The 18,965-nt window shown below is 40.5% G+C and overlaps 1 protein-coding gene across 1 annotated transcript; it reads right to left on the bottom strand.

Moving 5' to 3' along the window:
• Nucleotides 1-7,285: 7,285 nt before the first annotated feature.
• Nucleotides 7,286-16,232, bottom strand: LOC308087602 (uncharacterized protein; the record flags this gene model as incomplete). Its single annotated transcript, XM_080431572.1, has 4 exons — nt 16,051-16,232; nt 15,552-15,644; nt 12,507-13,391; nt 7,286-7,362 (listed from the first exon to the last, which is right to left on the bottom strand). The coding sequence occupies exons 2-4, from the start codon at nt 15,610-15,612 to the stop codon at nt 7,286-7,288; spliced, it is 1,023 nt and encodes a 340-aa protein (XP_080287698.1). The 5' UTR covers nt 15,613-15,644; nt 16,051-16,232.
• Nucleotides 16,233-18,965: the final 2,733 nt, after the last annotated feature.

Below are 18,965 nucleotides of genomic sequence, written 5' to 3' on the forward strand. Positions count from 1 at the left end.
CGAAGATCTAGTTCACTTAAAAACGGTGCTAATAGCATACAAGGCGCACAATAATCAGCTCCCGATCTGCATTCAGGGGCTGTTTGAAGCTAAAGAAACCAGGTATTGGTTAAGGGGAGCAAATATGCTAAAGGTAACGAAGGCCAGAACAAATATAAAAAAACAATGTGTCTCAGCAAAAGCAATTCAAATATGGAATAAATGTGAAAATGATTTAAAAATATGTAGCTCTATTGGCAAATTTAAGAAAATGTATAAAATTAAAATGATAATGAAATATAATAATATAATATGATAGGATAATGATATACGCTGTAATAGTAAATATAGTGATGTGGAATTGTTGATTAAGCAATTATTTGAAGAATAGAAGTATTATCAATGATTGATATGTGCTTGATTTTCTGTTTTGTATAGCTTGGAAATATTATATATATATATATTTATGTAGATATATATTTTGATTTATATAGCAAAGGAATATTTTCTTTTTCAATGTTTGAGTATAATTAAAAAAAAAAGATTTTCTGTTTTAATATATTATTCAATGCAAGAAGGGTAGGCGCTATAAGCTATTAGCTTCAGCCTACGCCTTTTCGGTCAAGCAGTTTTGTTCTGCTTTGTTTTTGTTTGTAATTGTTTTTTTCGTTAATTGTATGAAATGCCATATGGGTGTATGGTTGTATTGACCGAAATAAACTTTAACTAACTAACTAACTATTTTGCTATTTTATTAAGAAGAACTGGATTCGCGGATCCGGATCTTCAAATAGTAAGTAAAAAAAGTAAAAAAAAATATTAAAAAAACAAACAGTTGTGGCCATGTTTCCCATTCAACCCGGAAACCCCCCCTACGTCCGCTGCCCGGTTTGGCTACAATGGGAAACATGGCCACAGGCTGACTAAATAAGCGATTTAAACGGGTGGTTTCTAGTTTCGCTCCGGACCTAAAATATTATGCTCCGAACCAAACCTTAAACATCCGTGTGGTTTGGAATCTACCATTAGTTTTGGGATACGATGTATACAAAAGGGTAAACAGCGGAGCCTTGGCCGTCGTTCACCCGATTCTGGAAGAGAACGACATAGAACCTCATCTCGGAGCTGTGTAGCGGAGTGAGAGGTTCTTTATGGAGCTACCAACATGAATGAGTTGATCTTTACCTGCTGTGTTTCAGTGGTTGAGCTGCTAACAAACGTCCTCCTGCTGCTTAACGACGACACTGTTTAGAAACGACACGTTTAAGTTTGCTTTGTATGTTACTTTTATATAAATCTATGGTATTTTAAAGTGTCAACAACAGTCAGTCAACACACCATGTTGTTTTCACTACTGCATTGAGCTGTGTTCCGTGAGCAACGATAAGACTTCCGGTGGACGATGTCTTCAGAATAAGAGGACCCTCTAGAGCAAAAAGGAGCCATTGAAAAACGGTTAATTTGCACATTAAACTATAAATTAAGCATTTAAACGAAGCTATACAACACATATTATGTTTCTGTGTGACAAAAACGGGTTTTAAAACATTAATAACTTATCTAAATGGATAAATGGTCAGAAAAGGTCAGAAAAGTGCCGTTTTCAGACAACAGTGGACACTGGACAGGCGCCGGCGGACACTGCCGACACTTCTGACATATGCACGCGTGCGGGGACACCTCCCATACAATGCCACACTCTCGGATAAGCCCTAGAGGTGTAAAGAAAAGTGTGGCGGACCGTCCAGTGAGGTCAGAGGTCAGAAAAGTGCCGTTTTCAGACAACAGTGGACACTGGACAGGCGCCGGCGGACACTGCCGACACTTCTGACATACGCACGCGTGCGGGGACACCTCCCCTACAACGCCATACTCTCGGATAAGCCCGAGAGGTGTAAAAAGAAGTGTGGCGGACCGTCCAGTGAGGTCAGAGGTCAGAAAAGTGCAGTTTTCAGACAACAGTGGACACTGGACCGGCGCCGGCGGACACTGCCGACACTTCTGACATACGCACGCGTGCGGGGACACCTCCCCTACAACGCCACACTCTCGGATTTTATTTAGCGGGGAGTGTGGTGTTGTAGGGGAGGTGTCCCCGCACGCATGCGTATGTCAAAAGTGTTGGCATCGTCAGCCGGCGCCTGTCCAGTGTCCACTGTTGTCTGAAAACAGCACTTTTCTGACCTCTGACCTCACTGGACGGTCCGCCACACTTTATTTTTTACACCTCTCGGGCTTATCTGAGAGTGTGGTGTTGTAGGGGAGGTGTCCCCGAACGCGTGCGTACCTCAGAAGTGCTGGCACCAAGAACCGTCTCCTGTCCAGTGTCCACTATTGTCTGAAAACGGCACTTTTCGGACCTCTGACCTCACTGGACGGTCCGCCACACTTCTTTCTACCCCTGTGCCACTTAGCGGAGGGTGTGGCGGTGTAGAGGGGGTCTCGCCGAACGCGTGCGTACCTCAGAAGTGCTGGCACCAAGAACCGTCTCCTGTCCAGTGTCCACTATTGTCTGAAAACAGCACTTTTCGGGCCTCTGACCTCACTGGACGGTCCGCCACACTTTTTTCTACACCTGTGCCACTTAGCGGAGAGTGTGGCGGTGTAGAGGTGGTCTCGCCGAACGCGTGCGTACCTCAGAAGTGCTGGCACCAAGAACCGTCTCCTGTCCAGTGTCCACTATTGTCTAAAAACGGCACTTTTCGGGCCTCTGACCTCACTGGACGGTCCGCCACACTTCTTTCTACCCCTGTGCCACTTAGCGGAGAGTGTGGCGGTGTAGAGGGGGTCTCGCCGAACCTGTGCGTACCTCAGCAGTGCTGGCACCAAGAACCGTCTCCTGTCCAGTGTCCACTATTGTCTGAAAACGGCACTTTTCGGGCCTCTGACCTCACTGGACGGTCCGCCACACTTTTTTTTACGCCTCTCGGGCTTATCTGAGAGTGTGGCGTTGTAGGGGAGGTGTCCCCGAACGCGTGCGTACCTCAGAAGTGCTGGCACCAAGAACCGTCTCCTGTCCAGTGTCCACTATTGTCTGAAAACGGCACTTTTCGGGCCTCTGACCTCACTGGACGGTCCGCCACACTTTTTTTTACGCCTCTCGGGCTTATCTGAGAGTGTGGCGTTGTAGGGGAGGTGTCCCCGAACGTGTGCGTACCTCAGAAGTGCTGTCACCAAGAACCGTCTCCTGTCCAGTGTCCACTATTGTCTGAAAACGGCACTTTTCGGGCCTCTGACCTCACTGGACGGTCCGCCACACTTTTTTCTACACCTGTGCCGCTTAGCGGAGAGTGTGGCGGTGTAGAGGGGGTCTCGCCGAACGCGTGCGTACCTCAGAAGTGCTGGCACCAAGAACCGTCTCCTGTCCAGTGTCCACTATTGTCTGAAAACAGCACTTTTCGGGCCTCTGACCTCACTGCACGGCCTGCCACTTTATATATAATATAATATATAATTCTATTATAATTATCTCTCAATGTTCACCAACATTCCGTACTACTGGTCTGTATCAATTCTTTATCAAGTTCAGGGGCGCTCAGTTATGGAACAGTTCTCACACACACACACACACACACACACACACACACACACACACACACACACACACACACACACATTTTGTATTAATTTTTCGGATTACATTCTTATTTGTATTGTATTTTAGTTTTTAAATAGGTGAGATCAACTTTATAAACCCCCCTGCTTTATTTTTTAAAACTCACCTGCACTATCTACTATTATTATTTGTAGCATATTTTGTTGTTGCTTTTATCACTTTGTATTTGCTTCTGCAATAAACAATATTATATCCTGATAATTTTCCAAGAGTGACCTGGCCTAGAGGCAGCATTATTACAATAATGGACAAACAATACAATACATAGGTAACAAACACAAATTAATATCCAGTTAAAGTGCAAAACAGGATCAGAAACTGTGCTAAGTGCACATTTAATGGGGATCAATAGCCAGTTTAAATCAGGAACAACCTAGCACTTGGAAGCGATCTAGAATAAACCATTTAAAAAGACATACATCATAAATATATTTTAAAAATACATTTGTGTCTTTAAAAATTAAATTGGCACTTACGAGGTGTTCTAGTATGCGCCATTTAAAAGACATACATCATAAATGTATTTTTAAAATAGATTTGTGTCTTTTAAAAAACGTTACAAATTTTCGATCTTATTTTGAATAGCTCAAAAACCGGATGTCCTATCGTTGCTCACGGAACGGAGCTACTCTGGAGCTACTGCATTGTGGGTATATTCTTCTTCTGACGACCACTTTGTCTAGACGCCAGTTGGTGTATAGCTGCCCCCTGCTGTTGGTCTCGGGTACTGTCCATTGTTTATATACAGTAACAGTAGAGTACTATGTGACCTTCCAGACCTGTAAACAAGAGAACATACATCTAGGAGTAAAGCAGTTAATCCAACTAATCAAATTAAATGATTATAAAAATAATAATTGTTAATCATTAATTTGATAAATTAACCGATTAATAGTCAATCTCTATTTTGGATATGTCATTATAGGCAACATCTTACCACAAATTTTAAATACAAAAATATTGAAAATAGCAGATCTACAAGCTCACAACACGTCACAGTGCGATGCATTTCGAGCTTGTAGATCAGCTATTTTCACATGTCTTACACGACACAGACATAGGACTGATGTTGTCAATCAATTTGTTGAGAAGTAAAAACATATTAAGAAAAAAACAGCTCCTAATTATTTGATTTATCAGAAAAGTAATCTATAGACGAATTGCTTAGAAAGTCATGGATAGTTGCAGCCCTACATCCATCACAGCTTTCATCAGTGCACATTGATGCTGCATTGGTCTGATCACATCTCATACAGTACCATGTTACAGGATGCAACATATACCTTGTATTAAACATATTACCCATATTATTTTCAAACTACAGTATGTAACTATATCAATATGTCTATGATAAATTCAGTCTGTATGGCATATTCAGACTGTGACACAGTAAGATTATCACAAGTTATTTCAAAGCAATGTATGTTCCAAATAGTTATGAGTTTGGTTATTGAACCAGAATGTTCTGGGAAACAGGAAACAGTTCAGTATTAGTTCCAATGTTACTCACCAATTATTTGTTTACCAAGATTGAGACTGGATGCACAGGTGATTGTTCCATGCAATCAATTCTCAACCTGTTGTTTCGGGGTGCGCACCCCAACCCCCTCTTGTGTGTTGGCTAGTGCTGCGCGTCCTAGCGAGACCTGACAGAATGGGTTTCATTTGCAACCAGTATGACGCTTGCAACCAGTGTGACGTCGTCTGTTAAGGGGTCTATTAATTGTGATAAATGTATTTTTAATGTTTAAAATCTTAAAATGAATGTGTGTCCCTGAGTTGACTGTCCCCCCCTGTTACCCCCCTGTTACATTGATGCAAATCCACCTGTGCATGTCCCCTGACTATTCCTCTAGCCACATGACGTCAGAAAGTAGCATATATTTTTGAGAGGAAACCTTTAACCAGAAGAAGTATAAGTATCACTGTTTAATTTGCATTTTTATCAATGTTTTAGGATGTATTACTGGTGTGGTAAAGCATAACATGTCCACCCTGTTATGCTTAACTATAGAGGAAATTGATACATTTTCATAATTATGAAAATATGTTTGATAAATATATAAACATCCTTACTCGGTGTTCACAATGTGCTACCATGTTCTTCATTACAGTGTAAAACATAACAGTGTGGACACACATTGTTACATTGGGTGGACAAAAAGTAATTGTATAAGCTTAATTGTATTTTATTTCCACCCTGTTATCTGTCCACCCTGTTACAGTGCTGTTTTTTAATCACAATTCAATGAAATCAACAAATAATATGCATATTATTTTGGTAATATGCAAGGAAGGGATTGGTAAAATAAACACAATTAAAAGTTGGGTGAAATTACATTGAGCCTTAATAAAAAATATGTGCTTTATAAGATAATAATTGTTTATAATTACTTTGATAATAAATACATTAGCATGGCAAAGGAAGGGACATCTGATCTCTTGGAAAACACTATTTAATGGGACATTGTCCCACTTCGTTTGATGAATTTGGTCATAATTATTAGGGACCAATTAATTAAGCTGGACAATATGTTTTTCTGACAGCTGAACATGCCCTCTTTCAGAACACATTTCAAATCCTGTAAAATGTTATTATTTTTTGAAAAAAGTTACTAGGCTGAAATGGCACTGAATTGCTGGAATGACCCTAATAATCCATCAGTGAAAGCCACACACAGTTCTATTGAAATGTCTGCAGTTTGAATGGGCATTAGACTTGGATCAAGACTGTCATACATTTCTTCTATAGAGCCATATGTAAATGCCAGACCCTATAAAATAAAATCTGACAGTCTTGATCCAGGGCTAAATGCTCTATTTACTATGCTCAAATGATAACTTCCACGTGTGTCTAATTACGCAGCACTCGCCGGCAAGGCCGCGCACCTTGAACCCAAACACGCCCCCACGGCCGTCGTGAGAGACACACTGGACTACAAATTTCACGCCCACTATTGAGACAGTGCACCCACGCGAGGTCCGTAAGAACGATGTACTGCAGCTGTCAATGCATTCTCTATGAGAGGCACTGCATCGTACATTACCGTAATTTCACTGGTTGACTACTGAGGCTGTAGCGTTTTTTTTTGTGTTCTAATAAAGTGTCCCATTTGTTTTATTCGTCCTTTTTAATGTGACATACCTGCCATCTCAATATACAACCCACAATATACTATAATATACTCCATCAGTGTGTCCAAAGTTCTAGCATCTGAAATCTAAAGTTTAAGTGGTCGCATGGTACGTCACGGACGTTTTCAATACCCAATTCTCATGTATAATTTTTATAGGCTATTTATTTTGGACAATTATCCAAACAGCATCTTGCAAGACTATTTGTATATTACTATCCTGGATAATTCACTAAGTAGTTAAGTAGTTGAGTTATTTCCCCAACTTACATGTTACTTGTAACAGAGTATTTCTACATTGCAGTATTGATACTTTTACTTAAGTAAGAAATGCAAGTACTTTTTCCATCACTGACTATTACCATCACTGACTATTACTACTATACTCATAGGACTATTAGCCTGCTGCTGCTGGTGCTACTACTACTACTATTCTTCTGGCACCCTCTACTGGACAGGCGCCTGTCCCAACCCCATTCCATTTAACTTTGTTGATGTTGTTATAAGCCTAAAAACAAATGACTCATTTTAAGTTGATCCAAAAGGAAGTATGGTATCATAGGGAATAGGGTACATGGAGGTCCAGCGGGTGAACCCCAACCCTGATGTTAGTGCCTTGCTTTACCCATAGATCTGATACACGATAACACACAAAGATGCTGTATTTCACACAGAATAAACACAGTGACATAGCATTACTTGCTAGCTTTGTTCCAACCTTTATATATGTTTTTTTGTTTTTTTTCATACATCACACATCAAAAATAGATGTGTCTAATGCACCTCTGATGAAGGGCTTATTCAGGATTCTAAGTACAATTTACCAATATTCAAAGCAGACTGAAAATTATTTAAAAGACACATTAAAATTGGTATTCCTCTTCTTTACAGTCATATTTACAAAATGAATCAAAATAATTCACATTTCCATTTCTGAATCTGGAGGGGAACTGTTTTGATGTTGTGAATACAATGGAGAAAAAACAAGAGTGTAAAAAGAATCAGATGTCAGATGCTTGTATGCATTACTGACATCAGTAGCAAATGGGTGACATCAAAGTTACAACCAAATCTATTGACTGTTTGTCCTGACAACGCCTGGACACAAAGCTTAGGCAAACGTTAATTTCTCTGACAACTGTGTGAGCATTTAGATATCAAAGACAGTTTGTCTGTTGTTTTAGCCCAGCCTTTTGAGCTGTGGAAGTCAAAGGTCAATCAAAATGCACTTGAACCAGTCAAATGAACTCATAATTGAAATGTAATTAGATCAATCAACATGTCATCTTGATGTGCTGAGGCACAGCCTATTTGAGGCACAGCCAATTTAGTGGGTAACCCAGAGCAACCGTACATACACAGGTAAAACCCACACAGTAAAAAATCCTGCCTGTCAATTTAAAGCCCGAGTTATACTTGGTTGCACATAGTGTGTTGCGCACCTAAAATAGGCTATTTTTGGTGCGCAACACTGGCGTGCAACTACGTATAAATCAGGTGTTACTCTGAGAGGGCGAGTGAACAAACTCTCAATTTGTTTTCTCCAATCCATGTAGATCTTTCTCAGGTCAAAGTTCATGTGTGCAGAAATAATTGACCTTGTCTTGTGGTTGCTTGATAAGGTATGAGGACAAATTCACAATCATCATGTTCACAATTGAGATAATTTTCTGAAGGGCAGTGAACTACATTTTATTAGACACCAACCACAGTGGCCAGTAAACCCCCCCTACCTCCTACTGATGGTTGGTTACCATCCAAAGGGTATTGTAGTCTTAACATACCAAACAATTATAATTTTTGAAACAATGAACCTCCAAATAAAGGTTGGTTGTTAGATCTTTAGAATAGAACAGTGCCAAATGATACTGTAGGTGGGTATCTTCCACAATGGCTACTATAGTATATACTTACTAGCCACAGCTGAATTTTACCAGATGTCTGGTGGTGGCTTGTGCTAATTTGCTATCCATATCATGTCCCCAGTTTTCACTGCTTTCTCTAAACTACTTTTCACTTGAACACATATTGTTTGCATGACATCAACACTACATTCTGGGAGACATATCATTAGCTTTCAACCATGCTCTTCTGAGTTTTACTCTTTGTCAACAACAATCCCATCTCACAGAGGCTGGAAAGCCCAAGGGGACAATACTGCTTTTTAAGCCTGGTGTTCAACCGCCCCAAGTTCTCCCACACAACCATCCTTCTCCGCTCTCTACACTGGCTCCCCGTAGCGGCTCGCATCCAGTTCAAAACCCTGGTGCTAGCCTATAGGGCAGTGAAAGGAACAGCTCCTTCCTACCTCCGGGCTATGGTCGATGCCTACACCCCTGCCCGACCACTTCGGTCTGCCACCTCGGGGCGACTGATTTCCTCGTCACTCAAGGGTCCTTCTGGCCGATCCACACGGTCACGACTCTTTTCTGTTCTGGCCCCACAGTGGTGGAATGAACTTCCCACTGATGTTAGGACAGCAGAGTCACTGCCCATATTTCGCCGCAGGCTGAAAACTCACCTCTTCAGGAAACACTACCCTTCCTCTCTGCCTGACCTACTTGTTGTTAACTAGTTGTACGAACGCTTGTTTTCTATTGCTGTATTGTTTATTGGATTATTGGATTGTTTATTGGATCTTGTTTAGTCGATACACTTATTTGTTTTAGCTCATGCTCATTTGATTTAGCTATTTTGTCTCATCTGTTTAAGGAAATAGGTAGCTGATATATTGCACTTTTACCTTGGCGCTACGTATACTCTTGGTTGCTTGTTTTTGCAGAAAATGCACTAAAGACTTCTGGTGATTAGTAGTTTTCGTTCCCTACCTATGTTGAATACACTTATTGTAAGTCGCTTTGGATAAAAGCGTCTGCTAAATGACTGTAATGTAATGTAATGTAATGTAAGCCCAAATGCAGCAGCAATAGTTTGTAAAAATTCATAGTCACTATCTAAAAGGAAAAAAAGACAACTATCCTGCCCTAGCTCTCCGCTCTCCACTAAGCCAGACAGGTGTATTTTGAAAAGTGGCGGGCCGTCCAGTGAGGTGAGGGGTCAGAAAAGGGACATTTTCAGTGCATAGCCTTTACAAATTGGACGCTGGACACGAGACAGCTATTTGCCGTGGCACTTGTGACATACGCACACGCCTTCAGGGAGACCCCCTCTACAACGCCACACTCTCCGCTAAGCCAGACAGGTGTATTTTGGAAAGTGGCGGGCCGTCCAGTGAGGTCAGGGGTCAGAAAAGGGACATTATCAGTGCATAGCCTTTACAAATTGGCGGTGGACACAAGACAGCTATTTGCCGTGGCACTTGTGACATACGCACGTGTGGTGTGGACGCTGTGATGCCTGTGGTATCCTGTAGCCTACTTTGTAAATGAAATCTATGGCTGACTGCTTGTATAGAGAGCGTATGTGCTGTATACATTCGTCAAGTCTGTTTCTCATTTCGTAAAAGCAACACTTTTGTGTTTTTGAACATGGCCTCACTAACAGCTGTTCTTTTCTTACTCTGGTTTATTTGTGCAGCATAGGCTCCAGAGAATCGCTGCAAATCACCTGAGAGTAGATCTGACCATATTGGAATAGTTGGGAGGAAGTTTGAGAACGGTTTGTTTAAAATAGTTTCTCCATGGTATTGATTTTCACCTGTGTCATTGATGGTTTTAATTGTATTATTGGCTGTAGCCCTTAGTTGTTCAAAATGGTCTTTAAAGGGAGATGTACCTTCACGAACATCAGCAGTCAAGTCAAATATATCATCAACCACAGTGTCATATGAATTGTCTTGTCGATCATGCTCTTTATCAATAATTCCTGCAATTCTGCTCTCGTTCACAACGGACGTGGTGGATGTTTCAACCCAGACTAACACCGGATACGTGTCCGTCCCTCTCTCTCATCCGTGTTGCAACACACACCACTCTGAGTTCCCGCAGATTGTTAACCCCACAAATGCTGGTTTACATCAAAAACACGAAACATTGTTTTCAACAGAACTGTTTACATACAGTTTTGTTTTTTGTACCAGAATGTTCTGGGAAACAGTTCTGTAAGATGGATTGATTGTACCTGAATCATTTTTTGTCTAAATTCTTTTGTCTATATATTTTTTCTCTAGTCTTCCTGTAACTGCTGATAACTGACTGTAATCATGTGATGTGACACTAAAGTTGTGTATTCCGATTCCTGCCTCCAGACTAAATTCTTCCACACATCCAAAATATAGTAATGTTAAGAGAACATAGAATATGTTTCACCTTCCTGATAATAATACAATACATAAAAACGTATTATATACTAAAGCATAATCATGAAACATATTGCATGTGTGCGCGCGTAGTGCTTTCCATAGACTTTAATTCACTATAACAATAATAATGTAATACAACTAAATAATGACCATAGCCATCCCATTAATTGTAACACTTACTGTCATAATTCATAAACAACTACATGCAGAGTATGTTTTACCTCAGTTAACTGATATTTAATAAGTAAAATAATTGAAATAGTGGCCCATTCATTGGGCATGTAATAGAACACAGCAAAATGACATTAAATCATAATAAAACAAACTATAACATTATAGTCAAACAGTTCTACCTCATACAATTGATATGGTTTACATGGGTCATTTTTTGTATAAATTAATAATGCCAAAATAATTTACATACCTCTAGGTAAAAAACTTTTTTTTAAATACCGTTATCATGAACTGATTGTAGTAAGGCTTTAAAAGAAGAAAACAAAAAAGGAATGACTCCAAAAGACGAGTCCTAATGCAAACTTCTGTTGACAGTAGCAGTATAAATATACATGATATTTGTGCCTCTCTATCCAACTCCCTGACAACATACAGCTATTTCATTTGATCCTCCCAGTGAGGTAAATATATTGGAATGTTTTTTTGTTTTTTTCCCCCCTTTGGTGTGAATGCACTTTTGTCATTTCAGAGCACTTAACTGACTGAAACTCTTCTCAAACTGTTAATGTGACAAGAGTTTTCTCCTGTGTGGACACGCTGCTGGTGTCTCTTTAGGTAATCTGACCGACTGAAACTCTTTGTTATAATGTTTACAGTGGAAAGGTGTTTCTCCAGTGTGGATGCGCTGGTATACCTTAAGTTGACGCGACCCAACAAAACTCTTGTCAGACTGTTTACAGTGGAAAGTTTTTTCCCCCAGTGTGAACACGCTGGTGTGTATTCAGGTTAGATACCTGACTAAAACTCTTGTCACAATGTTTACAATGGAAAGGTTTTTCTCCAGTGTGGACACGCTGGTGTTTCTTCTGTGAACTTGAGTCACTGAAACTCTTGTCACAATATTTACACTGGAAAGGTTTTTTTCCAGTGTGGACACCCTGATGTGTGTGGGCACGCTGCTGGTGTCTATTCCGGTTAGATGCCTGACTAAAACTCTTGTCACAATGTTTACAATGGAAAGGTTTTTCTCCAGTGTGGATACGCTGGTGACTTTCCACAGAAGCTGACCTAGCGAAACTCTTGTCACAATATTTACAATGGAAAGGTTTTTCTCCAGTGTGGATACGCTGGTGACTTTCCACAGAAGCTGACGTAGTGAAACTCTTGTCACAATGTTTACAATGGAAAGGTTTTTCTCCAGTGTGGATACGCTGGTGACTTTCCAGAGAAGCTGAACTAGTGAAACTCTTGTCACAATATTTACACTGGAAATCTGCAGTGTGGACACGCTGGTGTCTCTTCTGTGAACTTGAGTCACTGAAACTCTTGTCACAATATTTACACTGGAAAGGTTTTTCTCCAGTGTGGCCACGCTGGTGTTTCTTCTGTGAACTTGAGTCAAAGAAACTCTTGTCACAATATTTACACTGGAAAGGTTTTTCTCCAGTGTGGATACGCTGGTGTCTTTCCACAGAAGCTGACTGATTAAAACTCTTGTCACAATATTTACAGTGGAAAGGCTTCTCTTCTCCAGTGTGGACACCCTGATGTATTTTCAGATATGATGAACTAGAAAAACTCCTGTCACAATGTTTACACTGGAAAGGTTTTTCTCCAGTGTGGACACGGTGGTGTGTCTTCTGTGAACTTGAGTCAAAGAAACTCTTGTCACAATATTTACACTGGAAAGGTTTTTCTCCAGTGTGGACAAGCTGGTGTCGCTTCAGGTTAGATGAAAAGCTGAAACTCTTGTTACACAGTTTACAGAGGAAAGGTTTTTCTCCAGTGTGGACAATCTGGTGTGACTTCAGATGATTTGACCGAAAGAAACTCTTGTCACAATGTTTACACTGGAAAGGTTTTTCTCCAGTGTGGACACCTCCACTTAACTCCTCCCAATCATCATCACTGTCTTCAGTGACTTCAGTGTTTTCTCCAGTGTGGACACCTCCACTTAACTCCTCCCAATCATCACTGTCTTCAGTGACTTCAGTGTCAGATTCAAGCTTGACTTCAACTTCATAGCAGTGTGAAGAGCTGTCTTCATCATCATCAACTTTCACTGATAATAATGTCAACATTGACCCATCAAGCTCCTCTGGTCTTTGAAGTATCTCCTCCTGTTCCTCTTTAATGTGTGGAGGCTCTGGTTCCTCCTGGAGCAGACTGGGGCTCCTCTTCTGCTCAGGAGAATCCTCCTCTTTACACACAACCATGTGCAGGATGTCTAGGAGCAGAAAAATAACATGATAGTGAACACGGGATTCCTAAAATGTATATCTATTGTACATAGCTATTACCTACTAAGACTGACAAAACAGTTACTAAATAAGTACAGGTTGTTACAGGTGGTTCTGGAAACTCTAAAGAAGGCTCGAAAGTGTTAGCAAGATTATAGCAAAATACATATTTTAAAAAGTAACCTGAATCAATATATTTAGTTATAATACCCAACAAATGAATTACGGTGATAGAACAAATATTTATCATTAAAACGTGTTTTTTGTGTTCCTTTTAGCCCAAATGTTTTACTGTACCTCCATGCAGTTTACATGTTTTGACCGATAAAGTATTAAACCAATCAAGATGTGAGCTCTGATTTGGGAGTAAGTGAGGCTGTAGGCCAAGCTGTATACAACTGGACGTGTCCGTATGTACAGTATGTATGTATGTCACCTCCAAAGTAGACCAATCATAGCTCATGCCACTAAGTGCATGACGTTATGAACCAGAAGCACCTCCAAACACAAAAGCTTGACATGTCTGGTGAAAGTTAATGGGTCGTAGTTTAAAATGTGTACACTTCAGACCCTGTAGAGTATGTCTAGATATTAGTCGGTGAATCTGTCTGTGTCTCTGGTGCTAATTTCACAAACCACTGTACCGACCAGCGCCTCGTTTCTTGTGCATGCTGCCAATAGGTCAAGCAAGCAAGCTTTTTTTCCACATCTGATAGAATGCGCTGCAAGTCATGGTCATTATATTATTCCGTTTTATTATTAAAGTGGAGACTGTAAGTTTTCAATTGACGTGCCATGCACTGAAATCTGGAAATAGTTGAAGAAGATACACTTATTTTAATGTTGCTAACCACTTAAAGGACGACGTCACCCATTTTCAACCTGTCTTCATATAATTGGACCTCACTAAGGCTCATGATAATATGGCACCATTTTTCTCAGCATCAAAGGTTGGATTGGGGTAAGTCATCATCATGGCTCGGGGAAGTAATTAAGATTGGAAATATTCTCAACAATTATAAATATTATTAATATATTATTGTTTTGGCATCTATTGCCAACTATGTCCCCATTACGACCACGGATATTCTCTGAAAGTGTGAAAAAAATGCTTAGTTAAAGGGCAAGACCACTTTGGTAGAGGTTTGGGTTGTGTAGTTACCAAAGTGGTCTTGCCCTTTAACTAATACTAATGTTGAGCAGGGTCGACTCTGTACTTGGTCCTTTCTCTTTTCCCTCTACAACAAATCTAGATCACATAACCAGCCTATATTTGACCTCTGTGAGGGCAGTGATCAAAGTAGGACTGCTCAATTAATCAATGTTTTTTTTTATTTTGGCTTCTTACAATTATGAAAAAAGCAACCATTATTTTATAACCGACAATCCTAAAATGCTGTTCTAACACAGTATAGGCGAGATGTCAGCTATACTCCATATGAAATATGAAATCTAGCCTAGCTGTAGCAGCCTACAATAAGAAACATTCACCTCGATGAATAAGGAATCCATGATCACAAATGCCACGGTGCACTTTGATTCCACAGAGGTTTGATGTGCTTTGTGCGTGCGCTCTCTGCTCTCACTTTAACTGACGGGGGAACAACTTTGTTCCCATAGCCTATATTGAGCTGCAGTAATCTGATCCCTGGTCAGTCAGTCTATCATTGCAGCACTTGATTCTTGCAACCCGAGCCCCACGGGCTTCCGCTTCTTTCACACCCACAGGCGGAATACAGAGAACGATTTGTTATGTATAAGCTTGTCTGGCACCTAGTTGATCGAGTTGAGAGAGCAACGTAGCCAGTAACATAACGGTCATTGCAGCGAGAGGCAAGCATGCAGCCAATACACAACGACGATTGTGCAACACAATGGGAACAGTGGGGTGCTAGACCAGCGCCAGTAGGGGAAAATAAATAAAAAATAGCCCAGTGGGCGGCGAGATCGACAAGTCGAACGCTAAATAATGGGGGGGACATCCGGTGCCTATGGTACGTGCACAAGACAGCACGACCAATTGGTTTCATCATCGGAATATTATCATGATATATTTTGTCATGATTATTGCATAGTAAAAAAATTATATTGCGACAGCTCTACAATAGAACAGAAAAAATGAAAGAAAGAACGAACATAAAACTTACTGAGGTGCGGGTGGTCTTCAGGTTCCTGTTTAATGTCCCTGGCTGAGTCTGGAGAGTTCATCTTGACCTGCAGTCTGGACTCCACACACTGGTCTGAAATGAAGGAATTGAATAAGGACGTTAGGGTTCCATGGCTCTACTTCCCCTAAAACATGATCATTTGGTATTATTATTAGTCCCGGAACAGTATTATTGAGGATATAGTCAATCCTGGGAAGAGCTGTCTCTGGTACTTGTCCAGGCTGCGTAAACACTGGAGAGTCAGCCTCTATGTATGATTTTATTTCTTGTTATGTATTTGTTGTGTGATATTTGTATGTACTCTATGGACCCCCTGTGTGTCTGGAATAAAGTTTGAATTGAATTGAATATTAATACATACGGAGGAAGAATGTTTTTCCAAAGATTGTACTACAGTAAGTGTTAAAATGATATTTTTGTGTGGACAAAACCCACCAGTTCATTAAGTATACCTGGTTGGCACCTTAGCACAACCCACCTGACCCAGTCCTTCCCCGTCCTTCTACAGGACCTGTACAGCATGTGCCGTTTTCTTAGTAACTTGGCAACGCCCCCTTCTGTGACGCACGCCGAACTGCTTCGCCCCTAGTCACTGCGTCTCATTCCAAGAGGACAGCACTGGCCGGCTTTCCTCCGTGGTGGAAAATAGTCCTCAGGCACTGCCTGGGGTGTGGTGGGGGGAGATAATTAACCATTCTGTCCCTCCCCATCGGTATATAACTCGAACGGCGCTGAGTCGGCTCTAGTGGACCTTGCAACGTTTGGCGGTGTCTCTCGTTGTTCAAGTCCACTAAAACCTATAATACTTTGGTGATCTGAAAATAGCAGATCTACAAGGTATTGAATAATGATGCATCCCAATGAGACCCGTTGGGCACAATTCACTAAGCTGTTTACGCCCATATTTTTTTTAGGTAAAGGGATTTACACAACTTCCCATTTTTTTACGGTGAATTGTGCGGGAGGCACGCTCTTTCTCAAGTCTGCTCGGAGGCAGACTTATGTAGGACCAAAGCTTGCGTATGTCATTAGAATGCCTTATTCTTCATGAAAAATCAATTACAAGTGCCAAATCTCAATACAAATATTTGTGTGCCCAACATTTGTCAACACTTAAGAAAGAAAATATAGGCTGGGTCTGTCAAACGATCTATTGCCTGTATGCATATTATAGACATGATGCAAATTCAACCGTTTTTTATTTTATTTTCAGCATTTAGAGCTGAATTAATGTTCCCTCGGCGTGTTTGCCGTTTTCTTAAATTGTGATGTAACAATAAACTTGAAGTATACACGCTATATAATTTGAAGAAATGAGGAGAAAACCTTTGTCAATTATAATAACAGCAGAAAGGTGAGTTTGGAGCTAAACTGTCAATTTGCAGCCCATGAACAAGACAGGGAAACTATTTTCAATGCCATGCATTACCTGGATGGTCATTCTAGGCCTGACACGCTACAGCATGACAAATGTTTAGTTGGTAAGGATTCAATGTCTGGTTCATGAAGACATGGAGCTCCAACTTCACTTGACAATCACATTAACATCATAGATTAACATTACTGTGGACAGAGTAAAGATCCTACTGGTTTACAAGACTTGATACGAGACTGTCATATATTATCTGACAGTCTTGGAGTTAGTACAAAATAGTCTTTGCACTTTCGCACTTGGGGTCAGTACATCAACATAAACATTCAGATTTCAAATATAAAGTGCTTACCCAATGGCCACGGATAATACGATTATGTACGGGCCCTCAAAAAGACCTGTATCTGTCGTATTGTTCAATAAAAAGCATGTCAATCCGATCAGTGTCTGATTTTCTCATTGAGTTATAATGTATCAGAGTGCAATACATCTCCCAACCGATAGGGTCGCGAAGCTGAAAGCATATGAGGCCACCGATTGGAAATGCTTTTTATTGAACAATACGGAAGATACGGGTACTCCTGAGGGCCCGTACAGTTTTGTAACATCCGTGGCCATGAGGTAAGAACTTTATATTTGAAACCTGAACGTTTATATAGATGTACGGGTTGTAAATGGAGAAAGTGCCAAAACCAGGTTGAAGTTCCGTCATGACAGACGAGCGTCATGTGAACCATGTCTACTCATGTACTAGCCATGGTTCGCTTGTATACTAGCCATGGTTCACAAGCGTCATGGTGCCGAGTCCCCCTGGTCTAAAGTTGTGTTCAATTTTTTTCACATTGCCATCTCTCACATAAACATAAACGTTCAGATTTCAAATATAAAGTGCTTACCACCGAGCCACGGATGTTACAAGGCGACGCGAACCGCGATAAGTACTCGTATCTCCCGTATTGTTCAATAAAAAGCATTTTAATCCCATCACCGGCCATTTTCTCCAAATTGTCTCCGATACTTTCAACCATGCGACACTAATGGTTGGGAGGTGTATTGCACTCTGATACATTACAACAAAAAAAAAAGAAAAAGAAAAGAAAATGGCCGGCGATGGGATTAAAATACTTTTTATTGAACAATACGGGAGATACGGGTACTCATCGCGGTCCGCGTCGCCTTGTAACATCCGTGGCTCGGTGGTAAGCACTTTATATTTGAAATCTGAACGTTTATGTTTATGTGAGAGATGGCAATGTGAAAAAATTGAACACAACTTTAGACCAGGGGGACTCGGCACTGGTATGACAGTCATGTTTCAGGGCTACTCATGTACAAGCTACGTTTGCACCTCATTGCTTTAAGTACTGGTTGTTGTGTTTTTCTGATCACATGAATTATAATCTAGCAAGTAACAGCAATTAGATTTATGTTCCATATTGAGTCAATAAATACAAATGACACCCAACATGAATGAGTTGATCTTTACCTGCTGTGTTTCAGTGGTTGAGCTGCTAACAAACGTCCTCCTGCTGCTTAACGACGACACTGTTTAGAAACGACACGCTTAAGTTTTCTTTGTATGTTACTTTTATATAAATCTATGGTATTCTAAAGTGTCAACAACAGTCAGTCAACACACCATGTTGTTTTCACTACTGCATTGAGCTGTGTAGTGTGTTCCGTGAGCAACGAGCTACTGCATTGTGGGTATATTCTTCTTCTGACGACCACTTTGTCTAGACGCCAGTTGGTGTATAGCTGCCCCCTGCTGTTGGTCTCGGGTACTGTCCATTGTTTATATACAGTAACAGTAGAGTAGCCTACTATGTGACCTTCCAGACCTGTAAACAAGAGAACATACATCTAGGAGTAAAGCAGTTAATCCAACTAATCAAATTAAATTATTATAAAAATAATAATTGTTAATCATTAATTTGATATATTAACCGATTAATAGTCAATCGCTATTTTGGATATGTCATTATAGGCAACATCTTCCCACAAATTTAAAATTCAAAAAT

This window comes from Gymnoscopelus braueri (assembly GCF_963280865.1).
Source record: "Gymnoscopelus braueri genome assembly, chromosome: 1".
Lineage (NCBI taxonomy): Eukaryota > Metazoa > Chordata > Actinopteri > Myctophiformes > Myctophidae > Gymnoscopelus > Gymnoscopelus braueri.